The sequence below is a fragment of the Carya illinoinensis genome, chromosome 11 (genome assembly GCF_018687715.1).
Source record: "Carya illinoinensis cultivar Pawnee chromosome 11, C.illinoinensisPawnee_v1, whole genome shotgun sequence".
Classification (NCBI taxonomy): Eukaryota; Viridiplantae; Streptophyta; class Magnoliopsida; order Fagales; family Juglandaceae; genus Carya; species Carya illinoinensis.
The window spans coordinates 4,086,561-4,105,391 of NC_056762.1; the positions used below are offsets into that span (position 1 = coordinate 4,086,561).

General features: G+C 34.9%; 1 protein-coding gene across 9 annotated transcripts; it reads right to left on the reverse strand.

Annotated features, from left to right (window-relative positions):
- Window positions 1-340: 340 nt before the first annotated feature.
- On the reverse strand, window positions 341-14,958 carry LOC122281386 (serine/threonine protein phosphatase 2A 55 kDa regulatory subunit B beta isoform-like). 9 transcript variants are annotated; one of them, XR_006230211.1, is made up of 15 exons: window positions 14,722-14,958; window positions 14,150-14,253; window positions 13,853-13,960; window positions 13,604-13,723; window positions 11,069-11,260; window positions 10,878-10,969; window positions 10,531-10,649; window positions 9,504-9,627; window positions 9,245-9,368; window positions 7,367-7,435; window positions 6,828-6,919; window positions 6,626-6,703; window positions 5,652-5,728; window positions 4,784-5,085; window positions 438-645 (listed from the first exon to the last, which is right to left on the reverse strand). XR_006230211.1 is itself a non-coding variant. In XM_043092824.1 (14 exons), exons 1-14 carry the CDS (start codon window positions 14,810-14,812, stop codon window positions 509-511), a joined length of 1,527 nt encoding a protein of 508 aa, XP_042948758.1. In that variant the 5' UTR covers window positions 14,813-14,957; the 3' UTR covers window positions 341-508. The 9 variants fall into 9 exon arrangements, 6 of the variants coding, with proteins under 6 accessions (XP_042948758.1, XP_042948759.1, XP_042948762.1 ...); XR_006230213.1 differs by having other exon boundaries at window positions 6,626-6,662; window positions 14,722-14,957; XM_043092824.1 differs by lacking the exon at window positions 4,784-5,085 and having other exon boundaries at window positions 341-645; window positions 14,722-14,957.
- Between the last annotated feature and the right edge of the window lie 3,873 nt (window positions 14,959-18,831).

The window sequence follows — 18,831 nt, forward strand, 5'->3', positions numbered from 1 at the left end:
CAAAGACTCTTCTAAAGTTTTGTACTAGTTGCTCATATATTTTGGAACAACAATGTATATGGATTCAAATTTGGCATAATTTCTACAAAATCAGCAAGTTATAGGTACTAAAAAATAAGAATATTAAGCCCCAAAATTCAAATAGGGTAATACTCTCATCTCGCCAAAGAATATTATATTATTAAAAGCATTTATTTAACTGTCAATTTTTTATAATACGACATTCTGTTTTAAGGTGAGAGTACCATGTCTATACTCTGGAACTACATAGAAATTATTCCAAAGATATGCCTCAACTCAACCTTATCGTCATCATGTTGGCCTACTTTTTCGCCAAAGATAGAGAAAGCTGCTTTACATTCTGCATCTTTTTCTTCTTTTCCGTTCAATTAATATACATGCAAGTAAAATTTGTTGAACCAGAAAGATAAGAAATATGCACACAACTCTTTGGTATTATTTGATTCAAGGCCGTCTTTCAATGCTAGGAGCACAACTGTACACGAAACTATGCATAGTACATGAACAAGCTATTGCCAGCAGCACAAGCAATTAAGTTTGTCGTTGGATGCCATGCCATATGTAGCAGCTTGGAGCTTAAGTTAGAAGAAAATTCATTAGCACTCGAGCTTGAGTTTTCATGCCCTGCCAAATCAGAGAAAAGAGAAGATAGGTATTAGAAATAGCCACGTTGGCACATTAGTTACATTCTATTGGTTGTAACATGTTCAGTTTAGTTAGTTCAGTTTTACTCTGTTTTTCTGATATAAATACTTTACATGTATTTCATAACAGTTGTAAGAAAGTATTCACAAATTCAATACAAACATGTGTTCAAGTTCTCTTTCTCATCTTCTACGTTTCTCTCTTTCTCAACTTCTCTCCCAGAAACTTCCATGGTAGAATTCATATTTTGTCATGGTATTAGAGAAATCTGATTGGTTGTTATTGAATTCTCCATGGATTTAACAATGACTTCTTCTTCTCATTCTTCTCAAATCCATCACAAAGATCCGTCGAGCCCTTATTTTCTCCATCATGGAGAAAACCCTGGGGTTATGCTAGTGACAGACCGATTGAATGGAGACAATTATCATTCTTGAGCAATCAATGTCTAAAGCCATCAGTGTGAAAAACAAGATGGGTTTTATCAATGGAATCCTCAAGAAACCCTCAAATGAAGCAGATCCGATTTGCCAGGCATGGATTCGCTGTAATATGATATGGTAGTATCATGGATTATCAATTCTGTTGCAAAGAACATTGGTTCCAACATTTTATACATTGATGTAGTGGCTGATATGTGGAGAGATCTAAAAGAGCAATTTTCACAAGGAAATCAGCCAACAATTTTTCAACTAAGGAAAGCAATCCGTTCTCTAAAGCAAGAACAAAAATCGGTTAGTGATTATTACACAGAGCTAAAGTTGTATTGGGATGAATTGGCTAATTTCAAGAAAAATCCACCGTTATGGTCTAGTGAAACCCTACAATTTTTTGAAGAGTCACAACAAGAGGAATGCGTGATGCAGTTTCTGATGAGTTTATGCGAGTCTTTCAATAGTCTAAGGAGTCAAATTCTGTTGATCGAACCATTTCCATCCATTAACAAGGTTATTGCACTTGTACTTCAAGAAGAGAAACAAAGAGAGGTGCCTGTCAATTTTGCCCCAAATCTTGAATCAATTGTTGTATTACTGACAAAACAAGCACTGAATCTTGAATCCATTGTTGCATTGATGACTAAATCTGGAAAACCCGATAACTCATCTTCCAAGCAATCTGGCTTCCGCAAAGATTGACCCATGTGCAGTCATTGTGGATACATAGGGCATACCTCTAATAAATGCTACAAAATTCATGGTTTTCCACCAGGCTTCAAGTCTAAAAGAGCAACAACTCACTCAGCAAATCAAGCATCTTCTTCTGATGCAGGTCAAGAAAGAAATGAAATTCCACAGTTGACATTTACTCAAGAGCAATGTCAGCAACTGCTTGCAATTCTTAAGCCTTCTGTTGCCACCCCTCACTCTGGAAATTTCTTCTCCAAAAGAATCAAACTTCACATCTCTTTCAGCTGGGTATTCTTCCAACTCCACAATCTTCTCCTTGTGAGAATTTCTCAGGTAAATCCACATCTTTAGCACCTACAATTTCTTCAAACAATACACCTTGGATAATTGACACAGGAATTACAGACCACATGGTCAATCCCACTCAATTATTTTCTTCAATTACCTCTGAAATTAAATCTTTAGTAAAGTTACCAAATGGTAATCTTGTCGAAGTCACCCATATTGGGATAGTTTCTCTCTCTAAGAAATTGGTCTTACACAATGTTCTTTGTGTTCCATCTTTCTCATTTAATTTTATATCAGCTAGCAAGTTAACCAATGATTCCTTTTGTTGTCTCATTTTCGTTTCTAATCTTTGTTTTCTTCAGGACCTATCTACACAGACAACAATTGGGATGGTGAGGAAAGAGCTAGTCTATATCATTTCTTGCAACAATCTTTGGTTGCTTCTTCTATTGCTTCCTCAGTTCATCAAGATTTGCTTTGTGGCATTATAGACTAGGCCACATCTCTTATTCTATATTGAAATTTCTCAATAAATCTGTATCAAATATACAAATGTTAGATTTCTTTCCTTGTACAATTTGTCCATTGGCTAAACAAAAATGCTTTCCTTTTACACCTAGTGATAATGTTTCTACATCTCCTTTTGCTCTCATCCATTGTGATATATGGGGTCCATTTTCTGTCTCTGCTCTTGATGGCTCTAAATATTTCCCAACCACTGTATATGACTACTCAAAATCTACTTGGGTTTACCTCTTGCAAAATAAATCTCAAACCAAGGCTTATTTGCAATCATTCTTTAATCTAGTGGGAACACAGTTTCAAACTCAGATTAAACAAACTAGAACAGACAATGGAGTTGAGTTTCATTTGCTTAAGTATTTCTCAACCAAGGGTGTAATAATTCATCAAAGAAGAGTGGAAAAACCTCAACCAAATGATATAGTTGAGAGAAAACACCAACATCTTTTAAATGTTGCCCACTCCTTACGCTTTCAAGCATGTCTACCATTGTAATTTTGCGGGTGATTGTGTCCTAATTGCAACCCACTTGATTAACCTAACTCCAACTCCTTTGCTGTCAAACACCTATAAAGTTTTACATTCCAATCCCCCTTCATATACTCATCTTAGAGTGTTTGGTTGCCTTTGTTTTGCATCCACCTTAACCATAAATCGAACCAAATTTGATCCTAGAGCCAGAAAGTGCATTTTCATTGAGTATCCATTTGCTGTCAAAGGATACAAACTATTTGATCTTGAGACTCATACTACTTTCATCTCTCGAGATGTTGTTTTTCATCAAACAATTTTCCCTTTTTCTTCCCCTACTTCTCATCCTTCCTTTCCACAACAAACTTCCTTTGTTCTATCAAAACCAGTACCAGATATTGCTGATTCTCCTTTTTATAATTCATCTTCTTCAACTACAAATCTTCCCCTTTCCTCATATCACTTCTCTTCCCATTCGACAGTCAACAAAGCCATGGAAACAACCAAGTTATTTGCAAGACTACTGTTGTCAGCTGGCTGCTTCTCATCCATTACAATCTGTTTCCTTGGCAGATATTTTCTCAGGGTACAAAGTTTCCTCTTTCTAATTTTCTTTCTTATCATAAACTCTCTCCCTCTCACAAACACTTTGCCTTAACTATTTCTTCACACACAGAACCTACATCTTTATCCCAAGCCTCCCATATACCTAAATGGCAAATAACAATAATGCTGAAATCAAAGCTCTTGAGGACAATGAAACTTGGACAATTACTTCTTTACCTGTAGAAAAGAAATCTAAAGTCTGTAAATGGGTTTATAGAATTAAATACGAGGCTGATGGTAGCATAGAAAGATACAAAGCAAGGTTGGTTGTCAAAGTATATACTCAAGTTGAAGGTTTAGACTTTCAAGAAACTTGCTCCCCAGTTGCTAAACTGACCACAGTGATATATTTGTCAGCTTTAGCAGCTACTAAAAATTGGCATCTATATCAATTATAAAGTCTTTTTACATGGTGATCTCAATGAAGAGGTTTATATGGATATTACCTCCTGGTTATGCACAAAAGGGGGACCATGGTGTTTGCAGACTCAAAAAGTCTCTTTATGGCCTACGACAAGCATCTACACAGTAGTTTCACAAATTAGCTGCTGCTATACTTGATTATGGGTTTCATCAAGCACATTCAGATCATTCTTTGTTGATCAAATCTGATGTTTCTTCTTTGTTGATCAAATCTGATGTTTCCTCTTTTATTACTTTGCTAGTTTATGTTGATGACATAATCTTAGCAAGCAATGATCTTCAATCCATTACTAAGTTGAAACATTTTCCGGATAACAAGTTCAAAATCAAGGATTTGGGGGTTTTGAAGTATTTCCTTGGTTTAGAGGTGGCCATATCATCCAAGGGCATCACTTTATGTCAAATAAAGTATGCCTTAGATATTTTGTAGGATTCAGGATTCTTAGCAGCCAAACCAATGAAATTTCCTATGGAGCAAAATGTCAAATTTTCTTCTACTGAAGGTGAACTCTTGACAGATCATTCCACTTATCATAGGCTCATTGGTAGACTCATCTACATTACCATATTTAGACCTAACCTTGCATATGCTGTTCAAGTTCTCAGTCAATATATGGACAAACTGAGACAACCTCACCTAGATGTTGTGCATAGAGTGCTTAAGTATTTAAAAGGCACACCTGGTCAGGGTCTTTTTTTCTCTGCAACTTCTAATCTTCACCTTAAAACTTTCTGTGACTTGGATTGGGCTGGCTGTGTAGATACTCGCAAGTCTGTGACAGGTTTTTGTGTTTTTCTTGGGGAATCTTTGATTTCTTGGAAATCAAAGAAACAACAAACTGTTTCAAGGTCCTCAGCTGTAGCAGAATATAGAGCCATGGCTTCTACAACATGCGAGCTTTCTTGGTTACTTGCCTTGTTAAGAGATTTTTAGCTCCAACACTCTCAACCAGCACTTCTCTTTTGTGACAACAAAGCTACTCTTCATATTGCAGCCAACCAGTTTTCCACAAAGAACCAAACATATTGAAATAGACTGTCATATATAGTCAAGGAAAAATTACAGGCCAATGTGATCAAGACTCTTCATGTTGTTTCTCACAACTGAGTGATCTTTTCACTAAAGCTCTTGGTTTTACTCAATTTCATTCATTACTTGGCAAGATGGGTGTTTTGGATATACACACTCCATCTTGAGGGGGACTATGAGAAATAGCCATGTTGGCACATTAGTTACATTCTGTTGGTTGTAATTGTTCAATTTAGTTAGTCCAGTTTTACCCTGTTTTTCTAATATAAATACTTTACATGTATTTCATAACAGTTGTAAGAAAGTATTCACAGCTTCAATACAAACACGTGTTCAAGTTTCTCTTTCTCATCTTCTACATTTCTCTCTCTCTTTCTCAATTTCTCTCTCAGAAACTTCCATGGCAGAATTCATATTTTGTCAAGATAGGTTTGAACTCCAACCAGAAGCAGGTTAAAAGCACTTTTTTTTTTTACAAGGAAATAGAAAAGAAAGGAAAAATCAGTGCAAATACTAACCAAGGCGATAAAATCCACGTGTCAGATTGCGTAAGGATGACCTTCTAGCCCTTGGAGCAGCACCACGAAGTGGCTTCCTGATTTCAAGTATTTTTTTTTTTTTTTATTTAGCTGCTGGGATTGCTGATACCATGCAACTTTTGGTAAAACAAAAGAGAAAACACAGATTTAACATAGTTTGACGGTGTGCCTACTACATACACAACATACAGCAACAAATATTTTACCGTGTCAAGAGAGAAATAGGGTTATGACATGTAGTTGTACTAAACCTAACTGGAATGGTAAAATTTCCAATTAACCCCCCTTCTTCTCCAACCTATTTGTCAACCCTCCTGGCATAACTTTAATTTTATGCCAATAGGTCAGATGGGCTCTGTTCCACTTTGCTCCACCCATCTGGCCTCAATCTCAGCTTCTTAATTTTTTTTATAGGTAAAAAGTTAACATGAGCTATATCTCCGAAAAAGTTCAATATAAACCAAGTCAAAAGTATCCCGAATGCCTGAGCAGCATGTAAATCTCAACGGTATCTACCATCCAACAGATTATTCATTTGCCATTTTTATAGAGATGATCCTCTAACATTCTAAAATAAGCAGCTTATGATAGGCACACATGCAGGGCATAAACTAAGAATTGCACTAAAAACTGATACACAGAAAAGGGCAAAACAGTTTGGTATACAAGGTATGTAAAGTAGGATGCGAAGGAAAGAACAAAAAACAATTTGCTCAAGAAATAAAACCATTTCGAAGTATTTTCTTTTCATATCCTCTTAGTTTCCAATAAGACTGTCAAATGAAGTTAAGAGTTCAGGAGCATCGAACATATTTAGATATATATATATACACATCATATATTAACACTATCAGATTAAAATTATATCCCTATGGGTTGAAAATACATTATATTAACTTCAAATTACTTATACACTGGGAAACAGAGAACATGATGTAAAGACAAGAGCTAACCTGTTGGGACTTTTGCTAGCTTCTATAGTGATCCCTTCTGCACCTCCAACACCATGGGAGAAAATACGTAAAAGATTGCTAAATCAAATTTAGAGAAGTATGGTCACTTAGACTGCTTTATTTTGGAAAAACATAAAAACTGATTTATGATGGCGCTTCCCTGACTTAATTTGCAAGTGCAGTTTGGGTAGAAAAGACAAACCTATAAGATCCAGTTGCAAAATGAATTCCATCTCCACTGACACAACAGTCAAATTTATCAAATATGGAGTCGTTATTATACAAGTCGCATAACTGCGCAATATATATGGCAACTGTCAGATACAGAGGTACATATAAATGCATATTGCACTATGCAAATTCAACATTAAAGAAGCCTACACAGAATACACTAAATCACAAAGTACGTTAACAACATTGCCAAGAAAAAAAATTAAGTTAAAAACATAGCTGGAGGACACATCCCTTGATTCTAGAAGAGGAAATACAAGAGACCACTAATCATTCCTTTGGAGCTAAGCTCATGATTTTGTGTAATTTGTACTCATTCCATTTGAATTTGCTTATTGAATGTGAAAATGAAATGTGCAAGAGCAGTTAATTAAATACAATAACAATTGAAGATCCATACTTAGAAAATGACAGTTCCAATTCACAATACTCTTTCCAACATAGAAATCCTAACATCCATGGGAAGTATCTTTTTAAGATGGTCATAAAGGATTCTGTTTGCTCACTTACCTTGGGGTGCAAGTGGTCATGAACCTTGAATGTTGCAACTGGTGATGAATCCATACGCATGTCCCACAGCTGTGACAAGAAATAAAGCTTTAATTAGTACAAGTTGATTCCATTGAGGGCAATCAGATATCAAAAACAAGAAGACACATTTGCCATCAAATTTATCATTTGAAAACCAATTATAAGAGAAGGATCCAATAATGTTTTTTAATCACAATGTATTGACATAAATTAAAAAAGGTGGTTCACGAAAGAAATTAGAAACTAGGTATGAAAAGAACAGGTGTAAAGGCACAAGGAACAAGAATACAATTGTGAGAATTCTCGTTTGGATAGTCAGATGAGATGATCTGTGAATAGTAGTGAAATGGTATATGAATAGTAGTGAAATAATTTGAGTTACGATTAGGGGTGTAACCGGTCCGGTTCGGTCCGGTTTTAGACAAAATCTAGGACCGAACCGGTAGGCACCGGTTTTACATTTTTCAAAACCGATTACGCACCGATTACCCTCCTAAACCGGTATTCCGGTTTTACCGGTTTCCGGTCCGGTTTTCCGGTTTTAATAAAATATATATTTATTATAAAAAAAATCTGTTTAAAAAAAAAAAAACTGCTATGTCAAAAAATTCTACTTAAAAAAAAAAACTACTATATAAAAAGACTGCTATGCAAAAAAAAAAAGTGCTATGTAAAAAATTTATGCTATTAGTATAGCTTTGGTATGACTTTATATAAATTATATGCTAATATATATAATTTATATTTATCTACTAATGTCTTATGTACTTATCAAAAAAAATATAAAGAGTTTTAAGTGTATTAGGCCATTAAAATTTAGTAATAATATTTGAGTGATTTTCTTTCTTTTTAGGTTCTTACTTCTTATGAATCTATGATAAAATGTTATTAATAAATAATATATATTTATAATATTATATATTTAAAGCATATGATCAATTAAATTTTCATGTTTGAGATTAAACTTTTATTTTATAAATTAAAATAACACTATCTTATATATAATTATAATTTATATTATTATATATTATATATAAAAAATTATATATAATATAAAATATATAACATATAACATTAAATAAATAAAAAAAATACACATATTAAATAGTACCGGTCCGGTCCGGTCTAAAAATGGCCGGAACCGAAACCGGACCGGTTCCGGCCAGTTTTTCATTTTATGAAACCGGTTTCGGACCGGACCGGTTCAAAACCGGCACAACCGGTCCAGTCCGGTCCGGTTTTCCGGTTCACCAGTTAAAATTTACACCCCTAGTTACGATATTTATGGAGTTTTGGGAAAGGAGAGAGAAAAAGTTGAATAAAAATATTATAAAATTAAAATTTTGTTAGAATATAATTTTTGTTTTAAGATTTGAAAAAGTTGAATTTTTTTGTGTATTTTGTTTGGAAGTTTGAGACAGTTGTAATAATTAGATAATGATTAGATGAAAACTTTAAAAATTTGAAATTGAAAAGTATTTGTATTTGTGGTATTTAGATGTTAAGATTAGATAGGATGAGATGAGATAAGAGCATCTTGCAATCCAAACGGAGCCTTAGTGTTCTTTCTCAGTTACAAAATCTATTATGAGATTATTCTTGTGTTAAAATAACTTGTCAAAATTATAATAGATACCAGAAAAAGAACTTACTTTCTTCAAAGAAAAGGTTTTGTCCCAAACTACTGAGGCTTTAGGCCATAGTTTTGTCGCATAATACCTAAACAGAATAATATTTAAGTCTAATAACTAGATCCAAAAGAGACGTCTTATATATAATCACCTATATCCATGAAAAGAATCATTCTTATATGGAGGATTTTAATTAAAAAGAACATTTTCAATTCAGTAATGAGACCTTTAGATTCATGTAATCACGACTTAAGATGTGTCGCCCATCATTTGAAAACTTTATATCAGAGATGGAAGCAATGATCTCGGTAAAAAATGATTTAAACCCGTGGGACCCTCCATCTTGTAATCTGCAAATTCAAACTCCATATCAAAGTATCAGATCATCCTCCCATGCATTCCTAGTAAAAAATATAGATGAAAATAAATTTGAGTTCATGATACATAAACCATGGAAATGAAAACATATACGAACATAAACTCACATTCTTGCACTGTGGTCACATAAGGCTGAACGCCGCATGTCAACCAGACGTATAAAACCTCTAGAGCTACTGTATGCAAGCAGATTGCAGTGAATTGGATGGAATTCAGCTGATGTTATGACCTCTGAATAAACATGACAGATTAATTAGTCAAAAGTAAAGGATTAATCTATGCCCTGGGGCCTTTATTTGCCCTTTTTGCATAGATAAAACATTGGGGTTGTTGCCAGTATTTTACAGATTATAAAATGACTTAATTATTTTCTTTGAGAAGCATGAAACAACATAATTAATGTAGATGATTTGTCTATAAGGACTTAGCCATATTAGTACAAGAAGGATTTTGTTTATGCAATCACCACGAAATCTATGACATCAAAATTATTTGCCACTTAAATCATGTCATATATATTTTGGGTAACCATAACTATATACATCTAAGAATTAATTGCACAATATGGGATCAAAATTATAAACAGGTTCGCTGAACATTTTTGTTGCTTTGAAAGCATCTATAGCACCACTTAAAAATGAATCATTCCCAAGGAAAATGTTTCTGCATTGAAACCATCAAGCCACGAAGTCGAACCGATTTCAGATGTCATGGCTAATCCAAACAAAGGAATGATTCATAACTATACAGAGTTTGAATTTTGCTTGAAGTTTAAGTCTGCATAAAGAAATGCATCCCAGCCAAACTCTGCTCAACCTAAACCTATTTCCCTGATTCTAAGCATCCAAAAGTTACGGCTCAGTATGGGAAAAAGAGAAGGTTCAGCATGTAAACAGAACAAACGAACATTTGTCAGTAGAATTGGTTAGTGGTGCAACTTCTTTCCTGCATCATTCAAAATTTAAAATCTCTCTTTTTTTTTACATTTCAAAATTCAATCAACTTATGATACAAAATAAGGAGAGGAGGAGACATATATATATATATATATATGTTCTACCACAATAGGGTATTTAAAAATATAAAGGTGGCAAAAATTATATTATATACTATCTAAAAGATGAACAGATTTACCAGTAAGGTCCTCCATGTTTGAGGGCTTCATGTCAATGATATTGAAACACTGATTACTAATCTCAAGGTTCCACAAGTTTATTCTAAGGTCGTCTGAGGAAATAAATGTCTCGCCGTCACTGTACAGAAATTACGAAACCATATTACATTTATTCACATTATAACATCTATGTTTTAAAATCTGAAGAAAGGTAAGGGTGACTAGATCAGGAAAAAGCAATGACTAGCTTATGCGTCAAACTAAAATTATAAAGCCTTCTCTTTTATCCTACTCATAGGCAGCAAGGCAATCTCCGTACCAGAAATTTAGCAAGGGTATGGTATGAAGATGGCGGAAATAAACTTACCTATTATTGGAGATGGAGTTGATGTTAAAATCATGAGCATGGGCATACACCTTTCGACATCTTGTACGAGTAGTGTCTTCAATATTAGCAATCTAGTTACATAACAGACTACTATAATTAAGCATATATACTAAAGAAAACCAATGCAATCAACTACTAAAATAGATATATCATAATCTAAAGATTACTACCTTGGAATACACTCCTTGAGATGGCAACATGTTTGTCGCCATCTTTTCAGTCCATTCCACATTATGCCCATTATCAACAGATGTTTTGTCATGTTCATTCATGAAACTCCTTTCAGCCAAAAGTGCATTCTCTGAACACAGAAGTGGATTAGGGTCCATTTCTTTTACTTTCTTCACTCTATGTTCCTTGACCTGGCCTCAAAACCACAGAAAGAACATGTTAGCATCCCCAACGTCATTTTATCATTTTCGCATAGCATGGTCCATTCCCTCCCCCCCCCCCCCCCCCCCCCCCCCCCCCTCTTTCTCTCCCACACACACAAACCTAAATCTTCAGTATTTTTTTTAAAGTAAAATTTTTCTTAATAGAAATCTAAGAAGCCCAACCACATAGGGCATATACAAGAGAAGACACCGACTTAGGAAAAAGAGGAAGAAATAGATACGAGGAACTCATGAACACTAAGCCCATTGAAATCTATAGCCATCATCCTAATAAATAACATGATGAAAAAAGACTTTTAAGCTCCTCCACCAAACATTTGTTATCTTCAAAACTTCAATTTTTGTTCCCTCCAAATACAGCACAGAAGGCATGTGGGAACCATCTTCCAAACTATTGCAATTTACTGAACACCATAATGACTTCTTTAGATGGCAAAAAGATTGACCACCCTTGCAAGCATAACCCATGCTAGCCCAACCCGGTTGAAAAAATCATCCCACAAAGCCCTAGCAACCTCACAATGAAGAAGCAAGTGATCCACCATTTTACCACTTTTCTTGCACATACAACACCAGTCAATTATAAAAGTCTACCTTTTCCATAGGTTGTCCATGGTTCCCAAATGAGGCAATCCGTACAAATAAAGCAGATTTTAAGGGGGTCTTTCTCTTCCAATTGTTCTTTCAAGGGAAAGAGTTGTTCTCTTGATTGGCAATGGCCCTATAGAAGGAGCAAACAGAGAATTTCCCTTTTCTGGCAGGAGTCCACAGCATATTGACTACCTGTTGATTTCTTATTCCCGTGGAGTACAATAGGCTGAAGAATCTTGAGAATATACCGACTTCCCAATCATCGGCAAAATCGATAAAGTTAACATTCCACTGAAGAGAACCACCCAAAATCCTATAAAATTAGGAAAGGTGTCCTTGAGGGCTTTATCTCCACACCAAATGTCCTGACAGAATCTAATCCTGAAACCATCCCCCACTACAAATCTTGTGTGTCGAGTAAATACACCCCATCCCCTTCTAATATTTTTCCATAACTCAACTCCATAAGCACCTTGCACCTCTATAAACCACCATCCTCCCCAAGCACCACCATATTTGGAATTAATCATCACCTTCCACAAAGTCTCCCTCTCATGCTGATTAAAGCCATTGCCCGAGATATGCTCGATTAAACACCCTCATATGTTGAATCCCCAACTTACCACCTAAGATTGGAGAGGATATTTTCTCTCAATTGACTAGGGGAAATTTGAACTCTTCATCTTGTCCACTCTAAAGGAAGTCACATTGAAGCTTCTCAATACAACTCCTCACGCCAACCAGAAGAGGGAAAAAGGATAAATCTTAATTGTTACAGAAAATTTAAAATGAACAGAAAACCAAAAGATCCACCTAATAAAAGCTTCTGTAATTGTAGTCGCTAAAAGGATAGAATGCAAATCCATTTCTAATTTTGGCACAAAGGAAACAACTTGATAGGCCATTAAGATGGCTTCCACCTTTTGTTCCTGGTTCCCTTCTTGAATGTGCCCCATGTTTTCCTCCCTTGATGAAGGCCATAACCTATGTTTTTTATTAATATTTATTGATCATGAGAATAGGCAAGAGTCCAAATTTTATTGACAAGGGGCCACACCCTATGTTAAAGAAACCAAATAAGTCTCTCACTTGTTCTAGTTTCCCCTTTCATCAATATCTGAATATCTAGTCCACCTACTCTTAACTCTCCAAATTATTCACTCTAAAGAGCATAATTGAAATCGGAGTATTAGCAAAGGACTAGTTTAATAGAGTGCAGCAAAAAATTCAACCAAAGGTACATCTTCATTACAATATAACTAATCAGGGGAAAAGGTAGACAAAAATACCAAATGTTCAACTTCTTCCCACAATGTACAAAATCTATAGTAGCACACTAACCAGCTGGGTTGTCCTTTGGGAGGGGAGTAGGTGGGCTTGCAAAGAACCTGCAAAGTGTGGTTAATGCAAAGAAGCCATAAACACTTCCTCAAGACGAACTTGAGGCATTGTCTGGCCCTAGTCTCACCAAGGGCAGCATAGGGATACCATGCCAGTGGACAAGTATTATAAGCATGATTCTCATCTCCTTAGCATCATGCCAATGGAGACTCAAAACATGAGCTCTCATCTACCAGATCACACGAGATAATTCCTCTTATACCAAGCCAACACTCTCAGTGGTAATACAAAATCCGGCTAATTATATGTTGAAAAGATCTATAGTGAAATAGCTAAAGCTTAAGAGAGAGAGATCTACTTATTGTGGAAAACTCATACCTTCCACAGTTTAATCGTCTTATCATTTGTTGAAAGGACGAATAGTGATCCATTCTGTGTTGCACACCATCTCACATTGTTGATTTTCTCTTCAATTTCCAAACTCTTCAAGTAATCAAACTAGATAAAAGATAATACCATCAGGATCTGCACCGCACACAGACAGACAAACCCAGATGCACCAGTACTGAAAACAGAAATAAATGTACCATAGATCCCAAATTATGAAAATTTGAGTACAAATCATACCTCAGGCTCATGACTCTGGAACTCGGTCTTATATTGGTATTGAGGATGGTGTGTGAAACTAAAATCCAACTGCTCCAACTCATCTCTAGAAAGGTGCTGGTTTGAGGTCTAATAAGCCAATGATTAATGAAAAATATATCACAAACCCAATTTTATCCAACATTAGATGCTAAACAACCAATACAGCTGCCAGGTAAACAAGAAGATAGACCATGATTACGAATTCAGAAAAGTCTTCCTAATTTCAACTTTAAACAAATGGAGAAAACCCCCCCAAAACGAATGGTTGGTTCTTACATCTTTCTCATCCTTCCTTTCGAAAATTACAACACGGCCACCCCGATCTCCAACAGCGAGGTAATCACCACTCTTCTGGAAAGCTATCGTGGATATGACATCGACTAAAAGAAAGTCAAATGCTTCTTGTGTCACAAGTGAACAAATTATACGAAACATTATATCAAAACAAAACAAAGCTCTAGCTTACCATCAAACATTTCAGAAATTAGTTAAAATTAAGGTTTGCATGGTTGCTGAGAAAATGGAAGGAAAACAAAAAACAAAAAAAAATTGTCCTCGTGTCATCAGTTGCTTTTGAAGCTCAACTATGCTAAGCCATGTATCGGACTAATTTCAAAAACCATCTTCAAGATGATATTCTTGAGTTTTTTGTTCCTTCAACTATTGAGTAAATAGCATAATCTGCCTGAACCGAAACGTTGTGCTACAAGACAACTTTCCCCGGCCGAGTAAGAATTTAACTTCCCCCAGGTCCGAAACCATAGCAAAGAAAGCTCAAGGTCAACTTTAATTTCGTTTGCTACAGTTCATCTCAGTAACCAAACACGCACAAACAGAGAGGTCCTAACCGTCTTGGACGTCCTCTCCGTGAGGTCGTTCGCCGAAGACCTGAGAGAACTTCCACTCCAGAGGAGTGCGGGAGTCGGAGCTCAAAGTCATGGATGCCGTCGAAGTGAGGCCGTTTCGATTGGTCTCAGGAGCCCGGCATTGCAAGTGCAAAAATAGACGACAGTGATTCTATGTGTGAGTTGGAGTGAGATTCTGATTCTCTGAGCTTCGATTCTCTCCACTCGATTAAATTGTATTATAGATCATGCGCCAAAAATATGCCATTCTGGGCTCCGCCGTCTTTCTTCGGGTTCTGAGATGGGCCTAAATAAATCTTCACAACTATTACTATGCTTTTGCTTTCTTTGGCAATACAATATAAAATGTTTCTCTTTCTAATCACGCGTTGATATGATGAATGTTATGTGATTTAATTTTAGTGTAATGATATATTCAATCTACATAAGTGTCACATAATCAGTTTTAAAAAGTAGAATTTATTATTAAAAAATTAATTTTTTTTATGTGGATCTCTTATTTACTCATTTTTAAAAAAAAATTATACAGACGTACTTACATGCTACACGATTGTAAATATTATTTCTCTTAATATTTAAGCGATACTACTCTTCACTCTTGATTTCTCATCTTTAGAAATCCTAATTAGTACAAGTTGTGAATGAGCATGCTCTCTTGGTTGCGAATGAATACAAGTTTGCAGTAGAAGAACAGAGAAAGGGAGTCAAATCTCACTGTAGTTGGATCCCTCCACTTGTTGGTACTCTAAAGTTGAATGTTGATGGAACACTATTTCATGATCAAAGTAGATCTGGTGTGGGAATGATTCTTTGAGATGAGACTAGCAAGGTGCTCTTTACAGCTAGCAAACCCGAGTATGGGATCATTGATCTTATGGAATTTGAACTTTTGGCTTTGTTAAAGGGTTTGCAGTTATGTTTTCCATTGGGAATTCATGAGCTTCGAGTGGAAAGCAATGCTTTGTTGGTTGTTCAAGAGCTTACAAAAGAGGAGTCGATATCTACTTGGGAAAATCTAGTATTTGAGATCAGAAATTTATTAAAAAGATTTCCTAAAATTGTAGTACAGCATATAGGCTGTATGGCTACTGTTGCAGCCGATTTTTTGGCAGAGCATTCTTGGCATCTACATGACTTAATGGTTTGGTGGAACTCTTTTCCTGATATTGTTTCACATATCATTGAGCATGATGCCCTGTTATAGTTCTTTTCTAATGAATGAAGTTATTTGCTTTGTTATAAAAAATTAAAAAAAAAATATCCTGTTTAGTTGAAGACGTCTGCAAAATCTTTTTAAGGAACTCAACTGTCAATTATTTAGGGCTAGTTTGGGTACTAGAGTATTATGAGAATACTCCACTACTATTTATTATTTTATTATTATTTTTTATTTTATCATTACTTTTTCACTACTATTCACAAAATATTTGAGGCCATTTCACTACCCAAATACAACCTTAATCGATGAAATCAAAGATAATAATATTTAAGATTAAAAAAAATTCCAAGTAACAATTCTATCTAAAAAGAGACTATTCTAATCAATCACAAAATTCAATCTTGCACAAACCAGCTTTCTAAGTATTTTATGTTACTTTAGTGAAAAAAATAAAGAGTAATGATATTCACACAACACATTTCATAACATATTTTACAACATATATTGAAAAATAAGGATTTTTTATAAAATAATATTACTTTTAATAGGTAGTTTACAAAAGTACTACTCCTTTTAAAATATTATTATGTAAAATGATGTGAAAAGTAATATGTATTTATCATTTTTCTTTTTCTAAAAAGCTGAAAATTAAAAGGTGCATGAAGATGTTTTGGTAAAAAGAATTTGAATGCAGACAAGATGGGTGTCCCAAAGGATATACAGCTGAGAGCACCAAGCAGAATTTTATGAATCCAATGCCATAAAGCATATCCTTAAGAGTGAGAATGTTTTGCCTTTCGGTTGTGAAGACCGAGTGTCAACCTTGTTTTTAACAAAACACCATTTTCAAAGAGAGTTTGTGGCCAACTGTTTGGAGTTGCCCATGGTCTGAGAAACAAAACAACCATTTCGCATGTAAAAAAGGCAAACCAATTCACTGCATTAACTGTGTCTTGTTGACAATCAATCATAGATAATCCGACTTAGTAATTTCTGTAGCAAGTGTCATGTCTCCATTATATTGATACTAAGGAAAACTATAACTACTATAATTTTTTTATGCAAATTTCTGTAATTCTAAAGGGTGTAATCACCAAATAGTGTACCCTTTAGAATGACACCATCTTCATGGTGATGGTTCCTATAAGGGGTGATGTGTAAGAAAGTGTCAAGAGGCACAACCTTTTGGATTATGTGACTAATAAAGTGTTAAAAGACATTAACATTATAACTAAATCAAAAGGTTGTGTCACTTCTTAAGGTTGTGTCATTTGCTAACTATTAAGTTATCAATGATTATGCTATTTGCTAACCAGTGCATGATGGCCTATAAATAGGGGTCATTGGTGCAAAATTTAACTTACTTAATTCCTTTTGTCTATCACTAACTTGTGAGATAAATACCCTCAAGGGAGTGTCACCATTTTGTCAATTTTATATTCAATTTCGTTCATTTTATTTCTCCATTTTTCTACAGTGGTATCAAGAGCTTGGTCATGTCAGAATGAATTTTTTCTCACATTAAGAAGACGATTAATAGATAAGTGCTTAATTTGTCAACCACATTTGCATATTACAATCATCTTCGAAAGCTTGAGAATCCAAGAGAAAAATTTTATCAAATCACTGTAGGAGGATTGGAGTATACTAGAAATCTTCAAATTTTGACAAATTGTTATTATTTTGAAGAAAATTATCAAAATATTTTTAAACAAAGAAATAGTATTTTTTTCAATTTCCCATCACCCACAATCACTATTCTGGGGGTTGTCAGAGTTCATCACCACTACCAGACTTTGTGTACCTCATAAGCATGTCGAAATCTTCAACCCCCATAACCATATCGCTAGACAGAAGTGAGAACACTGAGTTTGAAAACTCAGTCAGTGCCCAGCTCGAGGAAGGAGATGACCTGTACCTTTTCATTCAGTCCAAGGAGCCAAACGACAGCCTCGCTTTGGCCACACTTGAATCACAAGTCTTCAAGCCGAGCAATCAAGTCAAGCCGTGACTTAAGCCGATCCTTAAGCCATTCTTCAAGTCGATATATGAGCCGAGCCGAGATTGGATCCATTGACTGCCAATTTTCTGCTAGACTCAATTTGAGTAGGCTGAACCGGTTTGTGACAGATTTGTTTTTTCAGGCCATATGAGATCATTTCAAGCCCAATTTGGTCCATTCAAAAATCGTTGTGCTTCAAATTTTGTACCAAATAAAAAAAAAAAAAAGCATTTGTTAGTCAAAATTATCGTGGAAAATTCTTTAAAAGAGGTTAAACATCGAGGAAAGGTCGTGGAAATTCTCGATCGGAACATCACTTTCATTATTCTCCTTACATAAGTAAGAGAATTTCAAGGTTGCCTCCTTGGATTAAATCCAAGTATTATTATTATTAAGTTTGTAATAATTTTTAATTTATTCACAATTGAACTATTGTATCAAGTTTATTTACAATAACCTACATTTATTATTTCTACATTTTCTTGTTGTTAATTTTTAAGATTTAATATTTATGGCACTGAAGAAAAGTATTGACCCATCAGGGATAAAAAAATTGAATGGAAGAAATTTTTGGGCCTAGAAAAGGCATATAACTTTCCTTCTAACCCATGAAAAAACCTTATATACATTGACAACACCAAAGTCATTGAAAAATGTAGAAAATGGAAATATAAGTGACGTGATAAGTGAAGATAAATTGGAAGAACACAATGCTTGGCCAAAAGCTTTAATCTTGCATTGTATGAATGATTACATTATTTCTTTATTTGGAAACTATGAAACTGCTAAATAAATTATGGATGCAGTTGAGGTCAAGTATGGTTTAAGATCGGATACTTATATACAGTTATTGTTAGATAAGTATAATCGAAATTGCATGAAAGAGAATGATGACATTGGCGATCATGTACGTCAAATGGAGTTGATTGCA